General features: G+C 40.9%; 1 protein-coding gene across 3 annotated transcripts in view; it reads right to left on the bottom strand.

Moving 5' to 3' along the window:
• The window catches only part of LOC124605317 (nuclear receptor coactivator 5), a 154,113-nt gene extending 131,994 nt beyond the window's left edge, over positions 1-22,119 (bottom strand). For 2 of the 3 annotated variants that reach the window (XM_047136905.1, XM_047136903.1), the window contains exons 1-2: positions 21,982-22,119; positions 21,613-21,785 (exon numbers count right to left, since the gene is read on the bottom strand). In XM_047136905.1, the coding sequence (XP_046992861.1) occupies positions 21,613-21,769 (157 nt within the window). In that variant the 5' untranslated portion in view covers positions 21,770-21,785; positions 21,982-22,119. Of the gene's footprint in view, positions 1-21,612; positions 21,786-21,948 lie in introns of all 3 variants that reach the window. The other variant, XM_047136904.1, reaches the window with a different exon arrangement.
• Positions 22,120-22,638: the final 519 nt, after the last annotated feature.

A 22,638-nucleotide genomic window follows, 5' to 3' on the forward strand; every position in this document is an offset into this window, starting at 1 on the left:
AGCAACATTTGGACGTGGATACCATCCGGTCCTGGGGCGGAGGAGCGAGAAGAAGAGAGTGCATGTTGGAGTTCCCGCATGGAGAAAACAGTGTTGTAGCTTTCGCGATTTTGAGAGGAGAAAGCAAGAGGTCGCACTTCCGCTGTACGTTTCTTCGGAAGAAACGCTGGCGGGTAATTTGAAGAGCTCGAAATCTCAGCAAAGTGCTGACCCAACGAGTTAGAAATTGCGACGGGGTCCACTAATGTATCATGCGCGACAGTGAGCCCAGAGACCGGGGAGAAACTAGGCGCGCCTGAGAACCGTCGAAGCCGACTCCAAACTTCCGAGGAGGGAGTGAAGGTGTTAAACGAGCTAATAAAGAATTTCCAGCTTGCCTTCTTGCTATCGCGGATGACATGACGGCATCGCGCACGGAACTGCTTATAGCGGATACAGTTGGCCAAAGTAGGATGGTGGCGGAAAACGCGGAGAGCACGTCGCCGCTCATGTAGTGCATCACGGCATGCCTCGTTCCACCAAGGAACTGGGGGGCGCCGGGGCAATTCGGAGGTGCATGGTATTGAACGTTCCGCAGCTGTAAGAATAACGTTGGTAATATGTGTGACCTCATCGTCGACGCTGGGAAAGTGACGGTCATCGAATGTCGCTAGAGACGAAAAAAGTGTCCAATCAGCTTGGGCAAACTTCCAGCGTCGTGGGCGCATATATGGCAGTTGAGGCTGCAGTCTAAGGACACATGGAAAGTGGTCACTCGAGTGTGTATCATCAAGGGCGAACCATTCGAAGTGCTGAGCTAGCGGAACAGTGCCAACCGCAACGTCCAAATGAGATAAATTTGTCGTGGAGGCAGACAAAAATGTAGGGACCCCAGTGTTGAGGCAAACTAGATCCGCTTCGTGGAAGACGTCTAGCAATAGTGACCCACATGGACATGGATGTGGAGATCCCCAAAGCGGGTGGTGGGCATTGAAGTCCCCAACCAGCAAATACGGGGGTGGAAGCTGACCAAGAAGATGAAGGAGATCAGCTCATGCCATTGGTGTGGACGATGGAATGTATACAGCACAAAGAGAGAACATGTATCCGGAAAGGGAAAGACGGACAGCGACAGCTTGGAAGGAAGTGTTTAAGTGGATTGGGTGATAATGGATAGTATCATGGAGAAGAATCTTGAGTCCTCCACGTGCTGGAGTGCCTTCAACAGAGGGGAGATCATATCGGACGGACTGAAAATGAGGGAGAACAAAGCGGTCATGGGGACGCAGCTTTGTTCCCTGAAGAGAGAAGATGACTGGCGAGTAGGATCATAAGAGGATCGACAATTCATCCTGATTGGCTCGAATACCGCGGATATTCCAGTGGATTACGGACATAGGGTGAACAGAAAATGGAGAAATGTGACCAAGGTTGCTGTCAACTCAACAACTGCTCAGAGCTTGCGACCGACAGCATGGAATGGCATTCAGCCGAAGGCAGAAGATCCTGATCCATAGGTTGTTCAGGAGTAGCTCCTGCCACCAGCGATCGGCCGGTTGATCGGCCGCCAGCAGTGCGCCTCGGCGACACAGAAGACGGCCGAGGGCGATTTCCGCCAGGTGGTGCCGTAGATGGGACACGCCTTGGCGGAGAAGGAGAGGAACTGGGTTTCTTTGTAGCCTTCTTGGAAGTATGATGTTTAAATGAAGGAGGAACCGATGGTTGGGAGGTTGTGGTACGTAAAAACTCTTCACAAGTATGCTCTTTTTTCGAAGTCTTGGTGTCTGACTTTTGGGCTCGAGATTTAGCAGAACCCGACGAAGGGTGAGCCAGAGAGTGGGCAGGCGAAAGTGGTGAGGTTGAACGGGCGATCTTTGCGCTGGCCAATCTGACGACCGTGGCACTAAAGGTGAGGTCGCAAGTCTGCGTGGCCGGCTCCTTTGTTGGCCGAGGAGAAGCAAGGACAGTGCTGTATTTTCCTGTCTGAGGCACGGTGGGCTGTCGACTGGCGAATAATTTTCGAGCAGCAAAGGTTGACACATTATCCTTCACTCTGATTTCCTGGATGAGCTTTTCGTCCTTAAAAACGGGGCAATCTCGAGAGGAAGCAGCGTGGTCACTCATACAGTTGATGCAGCGAGGGGATGGAAGTGGACAAGCACCCTCATGGGCATCCTTGCCACACGTAACACATTTGGCCGGATTGGAACAGGACTGGCTGGTGTGATTGAACCGCTGACACCGATAGCAACGCGTAGGGTTTGGGACGTAAGGGCGAACGGAAATTATCTCATAGCCTGCTTTGATTTTCGATGGGAGTTGAACTTTGTCAAATGTCAAGAAGACAGTGCGGGTTGGAATGATGTTCGTGTCAACCCTTTTCATAACTCTACGAACAGCCGTTACGCCCTGGTCAGACAGGTAGTGCTGAATTTCTTCGTCAGACAATCCATCGAGGGAGCGTGTATAAACGACTCCACGCGAGGAATTTAAAGTACGGTGCGGTTCCACCCGGACAGGGAAGGTGTGTAGTAGTGAGGTACGCAGCAATTTTTGTGCCTGGAGGGCACTGACTGTTTCTAACAACAGGGTGCCATTCCGTAATCTGGAACAAGACTTTACAGGACCTGCAATTGCGTCGACACCTTTCTGAATAATGAAACGGTTGACCGTGGAGAAGTCGTGACCTTCGTCAGACCGAGAAACAACAAGGAACTGTGGCAACAATGGACGAACTGTCTGTGGCTGAGACTCAGTGAACTTACGCTTGTGAGCAGACATAGTGGAAGGTGAGGAAACCATTGCGGAAGAATCCCCCCATGATTACCGGCGTCTCCGATGGCGCGCTCCTCCCTTGTGGGGGCCCTCTCTGAGGGCACTCCTGCCTTAGGAGATTGTTCACACCTCCCGACAAACGGACGGAGGGACCAATCGGCAATTTCGGAAGGTATCAGCTCGGGTAATCACCCCTCCCTGGGCCTGGCCGTTACCAGGGGGTACGTACGTGTCCTACCTGTCTACCCGGGGCGGGGAATTACGCGTTACCCCATCACCGGCTACGCATGGAAGTTCGTGGGTTGGCCTTCAGACATGCACAGGGAGGAAAAAAGAGAAAGGGAAAGGAAAGAAGAGGGGTCTCAAACGCCGCAGCGGAGAAAAGGGCAAAGAGAAGAGGGAAGGAAAAGAGAAGGACAGAGGAAGGACAAAGACTTGCAAGTGTAGAAAGCGAGGAATTTGTAACAGTTTCGAGTGTCCGTCTCCGGACGTAGGCACAAACCATACTCCTAGAGGGGGAGAAAGGGAAGGAAAGAGCCAGTGGTGAGGGGGGGGGGGGGGGGGGGCAAAGATGGGGGATGGGGAAGGATGCGGAAAGGGAGGGTATGCAGCCGGAAAGGAAGGAGGGCCACATTAGCTCGGGGCCCCGTGCTCGCTACGCACATATCCACAAAAGAGTTGTGGACCCCCTGGGGGGACTCATTAGACTGTTCACTCCATTCAACACATCCTGTAATTTCTCCTTGCTTTTACTGGGATCACACACCCATCAGTGATTCTTATCACCAATACCTTTTCACCCCGAATTTTAATTCCACTCTTGAACCCTTCTTTTACTTCCACCATTGCTTCTACAATGTGCAGGCTGAATAGTCTGGTAGAAAGGCTGTGTCCTTGTCTCAAAGCACTTTTAATCAGAATTCTTCATTCTTGGCCTTCCAAGTCTTACGGTTTCCTTTTGGTTCTTGGACACTTGGCATATTATTCACCTTTCCCTACAGCTTGAGATGTGACACGTCAGTTTTGATAAAAAGAATATATCACATCTTGTGAGCCTTCACAATGATGAATGATGCTTGTAAGATTTGAAGAGGTTTTTGGTACGTGCAGGTGTGATGAAAAACATGAGAGCATCAAATCTAAAAGGTGGGACAGCGAGTTAGCATCTCCATCTGCTGTGCAGGCACTTGGTCCTTCATGTTGCGGCTTGGAGGTGTTTTGCAGCTACAGAGAAAAGGGTTATCACGACAACAATGTAAGAGGTGTGACAAGTAAAAATCTAAAGAAGTGTCCATTGTATCTTGTCTGAACTAGGATGATGCACAGATCAGTCAGTTGTAACAACATATTTTTTATAACAGTGAAAGTTACTGTGAACAGAAATATTGAGTTTTTCTATTAAGAACAGTTAATACAGGAGTTCAAAATTGAATTCTTCTGCATTATTTAGATAGTCTGGAAGTCTTTCAGCACCCAAACAAATCAATAAGAGACAAAGTTCATAAACGGCAGGAACAGAGTTATTTGGCCTTGCTCTGCCAGTCTGAAACAAAAAGACATCAACGTAGGTGACCGTCAAAATGTTCATTAGTGTATGTCATCATCGAGGCCATGCAGGTGACACAATTTTCACAAATCACACTTCCTTGACCACGTTTCATTTCATTCAGTGACCATGACATGAAGGTGTTGATGGAAGAGAACAATAATTGGAACAAGTTTTTGAGAAAACTTTTCGGGTCAGAAAGTGCAAAAATGTGTAGTTGCTCTGGAGAACTGACGTCAACAACAGAGAAAACGTCTGAGTAGAGACATGGTGCAGTTCTATGGATCAGCTGACATACACAAGAAACGTTAACTTCATATAAATTACGAAAGAAGAATTTTAAATTTTAACACCGAGTTCGACAATCATCATCATGGTTTTCTATGACAACAATATCAACAACAGTAAATACACCCATGCTAAAGCAATACAGGGCACAGCAATAGAAGAAAATTTGTTCAATGACACAGAAGGTTTCCTGTTTGGGATCTTAGGACAACAGGTCTTGCTTCCATTGTCAAGCAGAACATACTAACCAACTCTAGTGCCTTTATCTTTCCTGAAGTCAACCTGTTCACCATCTAACAGATCCCCAATTTTTTCGATCCAGACTTCTGTACGTAATTGTTGTCAGCAACTTGAATGCCTCAGCTGTTGAGCTGATTGTGCGACAATACTTACATTTGTCTGCCCTTGCTATCTTCAGAAGTGTCTACATGAGGTATGTGTGCAAAACCCAGATGGTGTGCCCTCAATCTCACAGATTCTACACACCAACATGAACAGTAATTTGGTTGCCACTTTATCCAATGACTAGAAATTCCAAAAGAACGTCACCTATTCCATCTGCCTAGTTTATTAGAAAGTCTTCCAAAGCTTTTTCAAACTGTTACTCCAATATTGGGCCTGCTTTGTCTTCAAAATTGACTCCCATGGCTTCTTCTATCATGTTATCAGATAGTTCCTTGCCATTCAACGTATTCGTTCCACCCATCTGCGCTCTCTCTCTCTCTCTCTCTCTCTCTCTCTCTCTCTCTCTCTCTCTCTCTCTCTCTCCCCCCCCCCCCCCCCTCCTCCTCTCTGCTAACGATGAAATTTTGGTTGTGCTTTGATGGTATTTTTTTTTTTTTTTTTTTTTAATTTCACTGAAGCTGTTTTAACTTCTTTATGGCATCATCAATCCTTCCAATGACCATCCACATTTTGATTTCTTCACATTTTTTATGCAGCCATTTCACTTGGTTTCCCTGCACTTCATATTTATTTAATACCTTTTATCACTGTATTCCTGTCATTTCCTGAATATTTCTGTACTACTTTCATTAGCAGTTACAGTATTTCTTCCATTACAAAAGTTTTCTTCACAGTTGTGCCTATATTGGTCTATCCAACTTCTGACTGCACTTTTTAGAAATGTTCTTCCCTCTTCAACTGAACCGCCTACCGTAGTATTCATTATCACATTATTCACAGCCGCAGAGAACTTCCAAAGCACATCATCATTCCTCAAAACCTCAGAATTCCAGTGTTTCACACTTTGACTTTTCCTATCAATTCTCTTAAAACACAACCCACTCTTCAACACTGCTAAAATGTGATTTGAATCACTCTGCTCCGGCATACACCTTAGAATAAGATGTCTGACTTTGTTGTCTCTCTCATCATATTGCAATATATATTTCTGTATATCTGGCCCTTTCCCAAGTTTACCTTTTCCTCTTGTAATTCTTGAACAGTATTTGCTTGAAATTAATGCACAACTCAATAAGTCTTCTCTTCTTTCATTCTTATTACCAAACGCATATTCTCCCGTAACTCTGTCTTCTGTTCCTTCCCCTACGAACAGCATTTTAATTCCCGATGATTATCAGATTTTCTTCTCTATTTACACATTGAGTTACCCATTCATTCAATGTCACACACTTTCCCTCTGTATTCAGCCTCTGCTCACAACTTCAGCTTGTATACTTGAACTACTGTTTTTGGCTTGGTTCACTGCTAATTCTTATGTGAATAATCCTATCATTGTTCACATTACTTCACTCTCCGACTTATCTTCCTACTGATAAATTAAGTGTATGTGATTTCTATTCCAACAGTATTCTTCTATTATATTAACAACAAATAAAAAAAGAGCCAACAAATTAAATAAATACAATGTAGTGTTGACACCAGAGCTATGTACTGAACATACTGTGAACAGTTTCATATGTATCAGACAGCCTGGCATTATTCTTTACATTTATCAAAATATGTCTTTTAAATTCAGCATTCAACACCATTTTCACACATCTTTTGCTATTTGACTCACATGCATTCCCACACCAAATTTTCATTCTGGTTGGTTTCTTTGTGTTGACATCCGTTAGCAAAACCCTGAAAGACACAGTACAGAGACTAGCAGCAATACACACGAAAGTAATGCACTATGCAGAAACAGGTGAAAACATCAGATACTGTTCGAATAAAGCTTTGCCAAAGAATCACAAACTACTCACATCCAACAAATCCTACATTATCAGACCCAAACACATAATAATGGAATGACCAAGTAACAGTACCAGTAATTTATTTGTCCAAGACATTTTCAATGCTACAGGATCTGCTTGTAATACAAGTAGAAAGTCACATATACTGACATATGAAAACTGACATATGCGTCATGAGGAGAGGACAGGATTATGCAAATGCACAGTATTGTCACAGAAAAGCCCAAATAATGTGGTATCAGAGTTGCCGTTGGTAACTGGTTTCCATCCCACATAGCTAAAAGAATGCAGAGAGTAGCATTAACAAAATACGAGGAGATAACACAATGAAACAGCATTTTCAAAATAGAGAATAACCACTACTTGTGTACCACAGGGACCAATATTGGCTGCACTCTTGTTATACCTCTGATTACACGGAAACCGTTGCTACAATCCAAATAAAAATGCTTGATATTTGACATATGAGGCCCTTAGGCCACAAGTGTGGTAACTAACATTATTCCTGTTCCAAGATATTTAATGATTTAGCTGTCAACAGATAGATGATCGTGCTTACAGCAGAAATTTGTCCTGCTACCTATGTGGCTGCTATTACAAATTACACCATTTGTTCTGTTAACAGAATTGTTGGACAAGATCCAACCCTATAAAAAGAGGGAAATACGAGTTAACCACTCGGGGCATGGCACTACAGCAATGACACATCAGCTGCCAGCTATGACTGGTTAAGGATCTCACAACAGGGAGTGGACTATCAACACTGACACAGTGAGGTCTTGCTCGCTATAGTTGGCGGGAGTAGAATGGGCTGCCGGCAGTGCCCAACAATGGTATTATGGTAATAACTAATACTATAAAGAAATTTTAAAATATACATAAAATTTTCTTGAAAATTACCAACAGATTTTCTGTAAATGAATTAAGGTAAAATGCATCAAGACACACAGAGGGACCACATGAACATGCTGTCGACACAACATAAGCAAACATAAAATACTGCTCAGAAATAAGTGGAAAGGCCTATTATTATTGTCTCATTACTAGGGCCCGGATTTTAATTACCTAAAAAACAGTGAAATATGCAAGCATTTATGACCTGAAACTTACATAAATATGACCTTAAAAAATAAAATAAAATATGGCTCATACCCCTGTAATAGACCTAGATGCAAGACCTGTCCCATACATCCTCCTACCACCACCTACTCCAGTCCGGACACTAATATCACCTATCCCATCAAAGGCAGGGCTACCTGTGAAACCAGTCATGTGATTTACAAGCTAAGCTGCAACCACTGTGCTGCATTCTAAGTAGGCATGACAACCAACAAGCTGTCTGTCCGCATGAACAGCCCACCGAGAAACTGTGGCAAACAAGTGGACCACCCTGTAGCTGAACACGCTGCCAAACATGATACCCCTCATCTCAATGACTGCTTCACAGCCTGTGCCATATGGATCCTTCCCACCAACACCAGCTTTTCTGAATTACACAGGTGGGAACTTTCCCTGCAATACATCCTATGTTCCCATAACCCTCCTGGCCTCAACCTTCGTTAGTCACTGTCCAAACCCATCCAGCCCTCTCCCTGTTCCCATTCCAGCACTACACAGCCGTCATTTCACCGCCACACCCAGTCTTTTAATTTATTTTTATTTCTCTCCTTTCCGCTACTTACCCCCCTCGACGCTCCGCACCTTCTCTCCTATCCTCCGTCTAAACTGCAACATTTCACTGTCCGCCGCTCCTACCATGCTATCCTTCCCCCTCCCCGTCCCAGCCTCCTCCTTACCCCAACCCAGTCACCACTCCCATCATGCACTGGTGCTGCTGTTCCCAGTGTAGTTTCAGCTCTCTGAGACTGCAGACGTGTGTGCAAGTTGTGCTTGCCTGAGTGTGTGTGTGTGTGTGTGTGTGTGTGTGTGTGTGTGTGTGTGTGTGTGTCTACAGCTGACAAAGGCCTTAATGGCCGAAAGCTAGGACTGTGTGAATGTTTTTCTTGTGCCTATCGCGACTCTGCATCTCTGTTATATGGTGAGTAGCAACTTTCCTTCTCTCATATTGTTACATTCCATCCTGGATTTTCCATTGTTTGACTTAATAGAAGTTTATTTAAAGCATTCTTGTTTGTTTATTTAAGTTTTTATTCACCATAAAGTAATACAAAATTCACTTCTCAAAATAATGTAAGTATAGTTCTTTTTTTCTGTAGGGTTTGTGGCTAGTTTGCACCTATTTTTTGAATGTCTGAATGTTTTATTTTCTAAACACAAAGTACAGTGAAAAGATCGTCTATCGAAACAGTAAAACAATGTTTTTATTTCTACATAGTATTTAAAGCGTTTCACATTATTTAATACCGTATGTCAATATTCAGTATCTGCAAAGTTGCACTGGATCACAAGGTGCATTTTCAGGTTTTCCATTACGTATTTGAAGGCAGCCAGGTCACTGGAGTTCAGCTCTGTTTCAGTATCTTCAAATGTTGTAGCATTCCCTGAAAGACTGTCACTAATTTAGCACAGTGTAGAATATCCATTGCAACTTGGTTTTCACTTTGTCAGCCACATGATCACGAGCTCGACCCAACTCACTCTGCACATGTTGCACAATACTCATGGCCTCACATAGCTGAGTGCCAACAGCTTCCAGTCATTTGATGGCTTTTAATATCACTGACAAATTGGCGTTGATGTATGCCAAGTTTCGAGACACTGTATCTATAAAAACTTCTTTCGCAATTTTGATAGCATTTGATTCATCGCTATCAAGCTCATAGAAGATTGTCTTTATTTGGGTGTAGTTCGTGCAGTAATACTCAGCAGCATTAAGCCAAGAACCCTATCATGTAAGAACAGGTTTAGGTGGGAGGGGCGTTGAGGTGCTTGTTCCTTGAATTTCTGCACCCGTAGCGGAGCCTTCACATAGATTTTCTTGCCACAGGAAATTAATTCGTCCACGTCAGGGTAATTTGATCGCACCTCTTCGGCAACTCTGTGCAATGCATGTGCAAGGCAAGTGGCGTACACCATACTGGGGTAAAGAATCTGAAGCCCTTTGGCTGCTTTAGCAGTATATGAAGAAGCATCTGTTACAAGCAGCAGAACATTGTCTCTTTTCACACCATCCGGCCACAGTAGCTTCAGGGAGTTGTCAAACAAAATAGCAATTGTCAAATTGTTTACTCTATCAAGAGCTTCACACGTTAGTAGGAACATATCTCCAGGGCCATCAACTTTTAGAACACCACCAACAACATGCAATATATCACCCACTAATATCCGTAGTTTCATCTATCGACAGCCAGATCTTTTGCTCAGCAATAGTAATTCGTATTTTGTTGAGCATATCATTGTAGCATACAGATAAATAGTTCTTTCTCAGTGTAGATTCATCTGGAACTGGATGTGTTGTGTACTTCTCCCTGAACCGTCCGAAGTGTGGATTCATCAACTTTTCCAATGGGATGTTGCAGGACACCATCATCTCACACAAATCCTTGCAGAATGTTGCACGGTTGACGATTGACCTGTTTGTTCAAATAATAGCGTTTGCCTGCTGTTATTTTCAGCACTTTGTTTCGCACAGCTGTTGTATTTAGCGGTATTACAGTGTTGTTGCACATTAAAGCACTTTTCTGCACTAACTTTAACTTCACACAGTTTACAAAATAATATTTTCCCATCAGTACTAAAGAACTTCTCTTCAAATTCTCGAACATATCCTCGCAACTTCATGCTGTCGGAGCACTTTGCTTTAGGCACGTTGAACAAGGCAAATGCTGTATTCAAACTGGTTACTGGGAACACCTGTGGGACTGCGATGATTATTACAGTAAAAGCCGCCTTTGTTGGCTCTGAGAGCGTATTGTCGACTCTGCACAACAATGTTTTATGTTCACAAAACGACTGTTGTGGTACACCGATTTTCTGCTACAGTCCTGAGAAATAAAGCTGTGTACTAATTTATCTGTTTATCTTCATGGGCCCCTACACTACGGCACAGCGCGTCCCCAGGTTGCAGATAGGGGATACTGCCTTCAGATATGAACGGTAGCTGCGAATACAAAAAATAAGCAGTCGCAGACAGCCAGTGGGGAGTAGGTGATGGCGTGATGAGCCATCCCTGTTTCTTCTTCTCTTACTATCAAATCTATTCATCAAGAATCAGCAACATTAATGGGCATGGGTCCCTTCGAAGTAAAATATTCCGGAGGTAAACTAGGTTCCCATTCGGATCTCCAGGCGGAACCTACTTCGAAGAGATTCAGGCTGAAAGGAACTTTCAGGTTGGGAACACGGAACATTAAGAATTTGAACAGACCAGGAACATTCCAGACATTATTAGACGAATTAGATAGATACGATGTAGACATTACAGCTATTCAAGAAACTCGGTGGCAGAGGGAGGGTAGCATAAAGAGGGGTAACTATACATTTTTCTATGGAGGTGCAGAAGCTCACAGTTTCTGAACAGGTTTCGCAGTACAGAGAAAAGTGCTTCACGCAATCAGAGATATAAGGTTCATTAGTGACCGACTATCAGTTATAGTGTTGTCCGGCAGGTGGAATAGACTAGTAGTAATCAATGTACATGCACCAACTGAGGACACTGAAGAGGTTGTTAAAGATGGCTTTTATGAAGAACTAGATCAACTGTGGGATGAGTTCTCCTCGTATGATACAAAATTAATCATAGGTGATTTTAATGCGAAGATATGGAAGGAGGAAGCATTCCAGCCTACAATTGGGAAAGAAAGTTTGCATAACATTTCGAATGATAATGGCACAAAGGTGGTTAATTTTGCTGTTTCAAAAGACGTGATTGTTGAGAGCACATATTTCAAAAGAAAGGGCATTCATAGAGCAACTTGTTTCTCTCCGGATGGACACACCCGAAACCAAATTGATCATGTTCTTGTAGATCAGAGATGGCACACTAGTATAGAAAATGTTAGGACTTTCAGGGGAGCAGACTGCGATTCTGATCATTTTCTTGTAGTTGACAAAGTTCACCAACGGCTATCTACTGAAACATCAAGGTGTCACAATGCAGAACTTGTTAGGTTCGACACTGACAAGCTAAATGATGAAAACTTTAGAAGAAGGTACATGATAGAAATTTCAAATAGGTTTGATGCTCTCAGGACACACGAAGATCAAGACGAGGATGTAAATAAACAGTGGATCACTGTGAGGAATAATATCAAAGAGGCAGCGAAAGTCACAATAGGTACAATTAAGCAGAACAGGAGGAAACTGTGGTTTGATGAGGAATGCAAGAAATTGGTAGAGGAAAGGAGAAAAGCGCAATTAGATTGGGATAGAATGAGAGACAGAACGCGAGAGGAGTTCTTGAACTTGAGAAGGGAAGTTGGTCGTAAGCTACGGGCAAAGAAGAGGGATTATTTGAACAATCAAATTACAAAAATGGAAACAAACAGTAAAACAAAGAACATTAGGGAACTTTACCTAGACATAAATGGGTATAGGAAGGGCTTCAAGGTTAGGACAAATGCACTTCGAGGGGATGCTGGGGGAATACTGACAGACCCCAGTGCTATATTAAGTAAATGGAGGGCGTATTTTGAGCATCTATTAAATGTACACCAGGAAGCAGGAAATGAGCAGGTGTACGAAATACATACAGCAGAACCCCAGATACCTGAGCCAACGTTAAAGGAAGTAAGAGATGCAATCAACAAATTGAAAAACCATAAAGCACCAGGATCAGATTGCATAACTGCAGAATTAGTTAAAAATGGGGGACAGAAATTGGTGGAAGTGGTTCACAAAGTGATAACTAAAGTATGGAACTCAGAGATGATACCTGAAGAGTGGCAGGAGTCGATTCTGATCCCAATTTTTAAGAAAGGTGACAAAATGGATTGTAGTAATTATAGAGGGATATCGCTATTACCAGTATGTTCCAAAATTTTCTCGAATATTCTGCTAAGCAGGCTTATGCCATATGCAGATGAAATTGTGGGGGATTACCAAGCCGGCTTTCGGAGGAACAGATCAACTATAGACCAAATATTCACCCTGCGTCAGATTTTGGAAAAGAATTGGGAATACAATTAACCAGTTCATTACTTTTCATAGATTTTACAAAAGCATATGATTCAGTATTGCGGTCAAAATTGTACAGAATTCTTTTGGAACTTGGAATACCAAAGAAGTATGTTAGACTTATAGAAGCGAGTTTGAAAAACGTAAAAGGTAGAGTACACATGGGGAAATTGGAGTCAGAAGAATTTGTAATAAAGAACAGACTTAAGCAGGGAGATGCCCTGTCTCCGCTACTTTTTAATTTAGTCCTAGAATATATTGTACGAATGGCAGCAGATAATTCAGAGGGTGTAGAGTTAAATGGAAATATTAAGATGTTAGGGTATGCAGATGATCTAAACATCATTAGCGATAGGAAAGAATCGGTAACAGCAACTGCGAATGCGTTAATCAAGGCTAGTGAAGATGTAGGTCTAAGGATAAGTGAAGACAAAACTAAATACCTGGTTACTACTAGAATGCCAACAGCAGTAGATCAGGAAATGTTAAGAGTTGGAGACACACAGTTTGAAAAAGTGAACACATTTAAGTATCTAGGCACGGACATCACTTCGAGAAATGAGATTGAATCAGAATTGATGAAGAGATTACAGGCAGGAAATGCGTGCTACTTCTCTCTGAATAGATTACTTTCATCACGGATATTGTCTAGGAATTTAAAGATTAGAACATACAAAACTATTATTCTACCAGTTATGCTGTATGGGTGTAAGACTTGGTCTCTCACTGTGCAAAATGAAAAGCCGTTTCGAGCATTTGAAAACAAAATTTTGAGGAAAATTTTCGGAGAGTGGCGAAAACTGCATAATAAAGAGGTTCACCAACTCTATTCAAGCCCTGACATAATCAGTATTATTAAATCACGTAGGCTGCGATGGGCGGGTCACGTAGCTCGAATGGATGAGGGCGGGGCAGCGCGCAGAGTACTGGTAGGGCACCTAGAAGGAAAACGTCCTGTGGGGAGACCGAGGCGTAGATGGGAGGACAATGTGAAGGCTGATTTGAGGAGCCTATGTATTGAAGGTGAATGGAAGGAAATAGCCCAGGACAGGGACAGATGGCGAAAATACGTTGCTGCGGTAATGGACTCTCCGAGTCCGGTACGACCAGTGAGTGAGTGAGTAAGTAAGTAAGTAAATAAGTAGGTATCTTCCATAATAGCATGTTAAATATTGTCTCGTGAGCAACATATTCATTTTCTTATTCGTGTGTCCCTTAAAATACGAGGAAAATGGTATATGCATTTTTGGCAAAAGTTGTCGGAAATATGACCTATTACATTAAAAGTTAGCCGCAATATGACCTATTACTAAAATTTGTTGAAATATGACTTTATATGCACAATCAAAATACATTTTCAACACTAAAATGCCTAGATTTGTGTATAAATTGTTCTAAAATTCACCCTATAGTTCAGAAAAAAACATGACTTGTCATTAAAATCCGGGCCCTACTCATTACACACTGGAAAGTTGCAACAACTTAATCTAGAAGTATGTCTGCAGAATGCTTTCAACCTGAATGATCACATAAAACTAGTTGCAGGGTAGGCAGTTGGTAGGCCGAATTACAGGAAGAACCCTACAGAAACTTAATACATACAAGAAATAGGTGGCTAAAAGACAACCTCATACATTTAATTCAAAAGTACTACTCATCAATTTGGGACCTTAAGAGATATCTGCAGAATTAATAGAAGACCCAGAAGTAACCCAACTGGAGAAATTTCAGCTTATATGCAGGCAGATCAACAGTCACGTGGATCATTTGTGGATGGATTGACCATGGTACACTATAGCATTAGGGAAGCTTCCAATTCCACCCGTCTGCTTTGAGCTACGATGTCATCAACATGGCGGAAACACCTACTTCCAGCACATACAAAACGCAATGATGCCGTCACTACATACTCATGTCAAAAAACACAAATAAAAATAAAAACAACACAAAAACCTCTCACTCCAAGAACAAAATGAAACCAATGGAACAACTGCAGGAAGTTTAGGGTGGTAACAAGCTAAATATGAAACACTGCACCAACCAAACAAAATCTCAACTTACAACATGACACTACAGCCACAAAACCAACATATTATATGTTTCACTTGACCTATATAGCTCAAACGAAGGCCACGATGCCAAAAAACCAACAATTACAACCCCAAAAAGTGGAATCTGACATTTCCGTTGACCTATATAGCTCAAGTGCAGCTTACAATACTTAGTGGCAAACTACTAATTTAAAAAAATAATATTAATAAAAGAAACCACAAACTTCACACACCTACATAACTCACAAAATGCCACCCAAAACCAAAACCTTAACAACTCAAAAGCCTCAAAATCCCCATACTCCCTAGACCAATTAAAACAGCCAAAATACCAGAAAAAAATACACACACACACACACACACACACACACACACACACACACACACAGAGAGAGAGAGAGAGAGAGAGAGAGAGAGAGAGAGAGAGAGAGAGAGAGAGAGAGAGAAAATGACGACCACAAAAGTAAATCAGACCTAACAAAAACATCAAATGCACAAACAAAAGAAAAAAGACATAACCATTCACTGAAAACAAAGCAAAAGCTTCCAAATCCACGTTACAGCACTGATTACCCAGACTTAAGTAAACCCACTCAAATGAACCAAATACCACATGTTAAACTCAACAAGTCAACATCCAACACCAGAGGGCGCCATCAAAAACAACACGACGTCTACAAACATGAACCAACTAAAAACACCATTCCATATCACATCACACACAACACTACTATGCCACAGGTTAAAGCAGACAGGTAGAATCGGATGCTTCCCACGACATCTGTCATCCTGTAGTGTGAATTGTCTTGCACGCTACAGATATATTAACAGTAAACATGTGCTAAAATGATAAATACGTCAGCTCATATTTATTTCACACTGCTGCTCAACAGCAAAGGAAGCTGTGCTCAGACTTCACTAATTTTCACTAAAGTTGCTGGTTCTTTGGTCGTATGCCTATTTGATAGAAGCAAAGAAAACCTATAGGAGGATTTCTATTTCAAGCCTTCAGGAGGATTTCTGTCTCCAATAGCAGTCAGTGAATAGAGCCTACGGTGACGGTCATTACAATGAAATTATTGGTGGTGGTGGTTAGTGTTTAACGTCCCGTCGACAACGAGGTCATTAGAGACGGAGCGCAAGCTCGGGTTAGGGAAGGATTGGGAAGGAAATCGGCCGTGCCCTTTCAAAGGAACCATCCCGACATCTGCCTGAAACGATTTAGGGAAATCACGGAAAACCTAAATCAGGATGGTCGAAGACGGGATTGAACCGTCGTCCTCCCGAATGCGAGTCCAGTGTGCTAACCACTGCGCCACCTCGCTCGGTGAAATTATTGCTTCTGTTACCCACCTTGAACTATGCGCAACACATCTGACTCTCTATGGCCATACTGCAAAGTACAAAATATTAAGGTTACACTGTGTTAATCATAAGAATAAATCTGATGTGAACATTACACCACGTATTATTCTGCTTTTGCTGAATCTCATTGGATTTAGTTTCACACAGAGCGGAAGCCGATCTGTGTCCAGTACAGTCAAGTATGATCAAAAGGATACATTTTATGTTGTGTTACACGCACATAGACTGAGCGATAATGGGGGACAACAGATTTACTGGCACATCTAATTTTGACAGCACGGACCAGCTAGCTGGTCAAATTAACATGCATTGATGTGAGCGGTTGCAGTTCAGACGTAAAAAGAGACAAGCAGAGAAACAATATAGCTTCAAACATCCTTTAATTTTTAAAGAAAATGAAATTATTTTCAGGAAGACACTAGCTCATGCTTCTTAGGTGACCAGACGGAAAGCACAAAACACTCTTGTTCTCACCTAAAACAGTATTCTAACTACAAAGAAGAGTGATGGAAATTGCTAACTTAAACATAGAGTAATTTTTCTGAGTCAGCTGTGTGTGACACAAAAGCATACTTCAGGGATTTCACTGCATTGTTAAATACTGACACCACTGAAGGGATTAATTACAGTCAGTCGTCTGCTAACTCTCAGTCCTTCCTTCTCTGAACTCAAGAAATACATTTCAGCTCTGGAACTGCCATCTACTACATTGATAATGAGCTGATCAACAACAGAATCCATGCTGCCATCTGCTACGTTGATAATGAACTGATCAACAACAGAATCCGTGAAGCCACCAAGGCATCGTATTTTCTCCTCTTCTTTTACGATATACCATTCTACATCCCATCAGCGTTCAGCAGTGACATGTGAAAAACCTGTGTGCATTAGTTCCAGTCTGGCAACTTAACAGTCTTGTCATTTCTCAAGACAAACCTCGTAACTTGGCTCCAAATCAGTTCTGTTGGGTTCATACTGTAACTGTACAACGGGAAATGTAAAAATGCAGCATTTGTATGGGAGTGCCTGATGCTGTGAAAATGATTGTTTTCATGTTTCTATGACACTTATCATTCCGGGTCATGTGAGACTACATCTATGATATAAAACAAAGGACATAGCCAAAATAATGAGTATTTTGTTTTTCAGTTTTGACCTAAAAAAATTAAACTGCTACATTTTCTTAATTTGAGCAACATTTATTAATAATTTTTCATAAAATATTGATAATTAAGAATTTACATTTGAAACGAAAACAGCAATTCTGTATGCATTATAAATGAGAAGATGTGTATTATTCACGAAAAAATGCACATGAATTTTACAAGTAGATTTAGGTATTTCAAATGGGGGGGGGGGGGGGGGGGGGGGGGGGAGAGATTGATCAAGGCCTGTGCCAGATCTGAACTGAACCAGCAATCCATGAGGTGCACCATATTATCAACCTAGTACGGTAGCAATTCCACTGTACATCTAATGTGTATTTGTATCTCAACAGTATCAAATACAGTCCCATCAGAAACCTTCAAAGGCAATTTTTTCTGTAAATTTATATAAAAAATGTTAAGAACAATCTATTCTCGTCACTCTTCAATCGTGTTCCACAAGCATGCTTCACTATGAAGCAGGAAGCAGCCTCAGTCATTTTTATACTGCGTATTAGCAGCCTGACAATCAGAGCACAACATACAGGGACTGTGACTGTACATGACTTTTTAAATAAAAACTACACAGTTAAAGCACGAGTAAGAAAAAACATTGACGGCTGTTAATACATTAGAACATCTTAAAAGTTCCATTTAATGTAACTTAGTAATTAGGTATCTAATACATAGGTAGGACCTACTTCCAAAAGCGTAACACCGTCAGAGCACATGTGCTAAAGCTTTTGACTAATTGTGGTGTTTGTGTTTCTTTATATCAGGTTTATTATTATGATGAAGTGTCAAGACATCACTTACGGCCATGTCAAGAAGAATTCAAATAGCCTGTGTGTTTAGTGTAGGGAAAAAGTATACAAATTACTTCAGAAAATGCTATCTATTGCTCCAAGGTCTGCACATTACAACTGTGGAAGAACAAGTTTTCTACACATACAAAAATTATTGAGAAAGAAATGACATTTCCCTAGTTTTGGCCATGTTACTCATTTCCCCACTTTTAGCCATTACATATTACAACAAAACTGAAGTTTTAAACACATGTAGAATCCATTTTCTAGAAAGTAACTTGCTCCTTATACCAGCATATAAGACAACACACATATGTACGTAAAGTAGGTAAAAGTTACAGCAATTGACTGGAACGGTAAAACAATTAGTTGTTAAATATTGGCTGAGAAACTACATAAATCACCATCCAGACAAGCACTTTTCCACTTTTCCTATGCATGTCAATGGATCATGAAAATTTGTTTTTGTGATCATTCTTCTCACATTGAGAGCAAATCTGACAATTTCCCTAAAATATCTTTAGTCGTTATATTAAAATATTCAATTTAAATGTATTTAAGTCAAATTTTATGAGCATCAAAACTTATTAGAAAGTACTTTCATAAGAACAGCCACATCCTATGTTGTCATCTAAACTACCGGCACTGTCCATTCTTCCTCCTCTTAAGAAATTGTTGGCCTGTCACCTACCTGTTTTCTGTTTCACACTTTTATCTATGAGTGTATACCAATGGCTTTCAACTAATTGCTTCATAACTTCTCTGCTCCTTTTTTAATGCTCTTTTTACTGTTTTTCTTTCCTCCAACTCATGATATTTTACCCACTCATCAGTCACTAGGAGGACAGCATCAAAACGTTTTTCTACGTACTAAAATTACTCGTAGCTCCTCATTTGAGTAATATGATCCACACTGACTATTGAAATCATGACAGCAACAAAATAATGAGATTGTCCGAATTTTCATTTCGTGTTTTTCAATTTTCATTTCTCTTTGAATAAATAAATTGAATAAATACAGGTTAACAATAGTGTCTTTTAATAGGTTTTCGACTTTCATTTAAGCTTAGTCCCCCACTTTTAAAAATATTATTTTGAAAGTTTTAATTCAAAGGCAATCAAAACATTTCAACAGCGTATATGTACATTGTGATAGAAAGTTTAAATTTACAAGTTATTGCCACTACCTAATTTACTCAGAAAATAAATAATTTATAGTAAGATGCAAAACTTTAAATTTGCTCTCCTGAGAAAGTTGAATTCTGTACCAGTTTAGTGGGTACATGCACTGATCACGAGAAAAGTACCTATTTTTGAAGGAAATGTGTATTTCTGAAGATATACGCATACAATGCAAAAAAACTTTTCCTTATTGAGTTCGAAAGCCCACATGTAAGACAGTTGCAAAATTTTAGAAATGTCTAAATGACTGCCAGCAAAAAATGACATTTTCCTGATTTAACATTTCTTTCTACAGTCCCTGCCAATGGAGCAGCGGCAAATTTCGCCATCTTTCCCTGTAGTTTTCGTCAGCTTCATCTCGTTGTACCCAACACAATTCCCATTTTCACACACCATATCATTCTTCAAAAGACCTTGTTGCCTAGCCCATTGTATAGAGCTTTGGGTGTTCTCCGTAGCATGGTATAAATCTTCCATTACAAAGTCACTCTGGAAAATTTCTCGCCATTTTGGCACACACAGTAATATGCGATACTTAAAAACAGACAGCCTCAACAGGAAAATTTAGGTTGTTGGGCGCACTGATCAAGACACGTAACTGTGAGCAACACAGACATGTACCATATGCAACATTATGCAAAGCCAACAATAGCTATCATGGTTAGGGTGTACGAAACTGTAAGCATTACCTATGGGTAAGGAACTATGTGAAGAAATATATTCAAGTGTCTGCAGCATACTGTCACAGCAACATGAATAAGTTGGTGAAAGCACACAGTTAACTGATTGTGGGTTTTTTTTTTTTTTTTTTTTCTTTGCAGCCACATGAAAATAAGTACTTTTTTTGGTATTCCGTGCAAATATATGCTTATATCTTCAGAAATACGTGTTTCCTTCAAAAATAGGTATTTTTCTCGTGATCAGTACACGTACCCCCTAAACTGCATAAGTGTCTCTAAGAAATTCAAAATCTGTCCTTTCAGTAAGTTTCAGCACAGAGATTTTCCTTAATAACTGGAAACCCCGCTTTCAAACAGTCTATAATCCCCCAAAGATTCTTATGGAGATAAACTAGAAATTTTAATAGTAGGTGTTTCTTGGAATATCATAGTTTGTTTACATTTAAAACTATATTCCCCTATAAATAGTTTTCGGCACATTTTTAACTTTGCTGGGAGAATATTGAAATCCTTATTCTTTGGCTGTCTCAATATCCCTATAAATAATGGCCAAATATCTTGAGTTAAAAAATGCTACACTTTCATATTTTCTACTGGATATTTCACAACGTTAAAAGCACAGATATGGTAAAAATTATGTATCGGACACCCGTTGAATTTTTCAGTACTGCGCAGATCTAAACATTACGCTTCACTACCGGTCAACCCAACCAAACTTATCTTCCAACCTAACCTAGACGTTCGGGTGCACTACAGATCAGTCTGTCACACAACTAAGACTTCTGGGCAAGGGGGGGCCCAATGCATAACTTAAGCTGATAAAATAATGTGAGTTGCCACGGCTATAGGCTACTATCAATTACGTCTTTGTTGTTAATAATACACTATCATAAGGGTAGGGCGGGTTGATATTCAAAACACTTAAAAATTCACTAACTACATCAAAATAATTGTAATTGTATTAATGGCAAAAACTGGAGCCTTGATCCCATTCTGTGGGAGATAAAATTTGCTGTCAAATTGCTATAGTGGCAGTGAATAGTTGCTACCACTTTGTGACATGACACAGCCCACTAACCCTGTCCATGACTGTAGCTCTGCTAACTGCAGTTCCATCATTCGCACAATGTAGGCATCACAGCTACAACTGCTGGCCTACTATAATACACAGTCCTTCAAATATACAACCTTCCTCGAAAAGTACCACAAAAACGTAGCTAGCAACACATGCGTAATTAATGTGCAATGTTATCCATTGTAAAACTACAGGAATATGATTTCAGCTAAAAAGGTTGTAGAGCCGCAAAACGTGCTTCCAAGAGCATTACAGCACGGTGTAGGTGTGCCACGGCTTCTGACCAATCATCGCCTTTGTGTTAGTTTACATCCGACTTATTCTCACGATCAGAAAACCACAGCTACCAGATCTATGGTTCTCAATAATTGTGTGGCCTATTTCTTAAGCACTATGATTTTAAGCATAAATTTTACAACAGTAAACGAAATAGTCAAGACTTACCAAGAATTGGTCCGTACTTCCCAAACCTTTCTTCTATATCTTGCTTTGAGACATCAGTTGGCGGTATATTTCCAATAAATATTCTAGAGTTGACGGTTGTCGGATCAATCATCATATTGTGAACATCACCTTTCATCACCTGTTCTCTGTAGCTCATTGTTACTGCCGAAATGCTGAAACGCCAAGAAGACTTATCTACACGCTTGTAAACACACGTAGCTTTTCCTTGTTTATTCGAGTTATTTCCGAAAGCAAAGACACCCGGTAACTACAAAAACTTAAAATGGCTTCTAAGCGGTGAATGCAATCGATTATCAAATACCCTTAAATTACTACCTTCCTTATTTGAAAACGGCAGTAAACACTCACTCAGCTTTCCCGAAGGTTGCACAACTTTTTATTTCGACTGCTTTCACCCCCCACAACAGCAAATACCTTTTACAGGCCTCTAATTTGGACCTACAAACAACGCTTTACGGAACAGCATTCCAGAGATTATATGACATATCTGCGCGCTGAAACAGAAGTTCCACTGTGCACAAGGGCTAGTTATTACTCACAAACTTCACATCTTTACAAATAAACGTCTTTGGAATAATTAATGCTATATCTTAGCACAAACGCCAAGAATCTGCCACACATTCCATTTGTACTGGAGCGCGATTTATGTTCATGTGTTTGTTGAATTAGAAACAAAGTAAAATTATCAATTATTCAATAGATTTATTGACATAGGTCCTAAGAAATATTAGGATTTTGTAGCGGCACTGGTGCACACTACATATGCCGGAATTTCCACTCATAAGGATGGGTACTGGCTAACGTCGACGTATATCTGCGTAAATGCTAATACCTATACAGCATAAAACATGTTGAACAGCTATTTCCTCATTTTTCATTTTGGACGAACGACCAGACCTCGATCAGACACTCAAGAATCATTCTGGTTCTTTCCAAACACGGTATATGGATTTCAAGGTAGTCGCACTGCGGCACTTGCTGGTTAGGTCAGTGATCTCTATAGTC

The sequence above is a fragment of the Schistocerca americana genome, chromosome 3 (genome assembly GCF_021461395.2).
Source record: "Schistocerca americana isolate TAMUIC-IGC-003095 chromosome 3, iqSchAmer2.1, whole genome shotgun sequence".
NCBI lineage: Eukaryota > Metazoa > Arthropoda > Insecta > Orthoptera > Acrididae > Schistocerca > Schistocerca americana.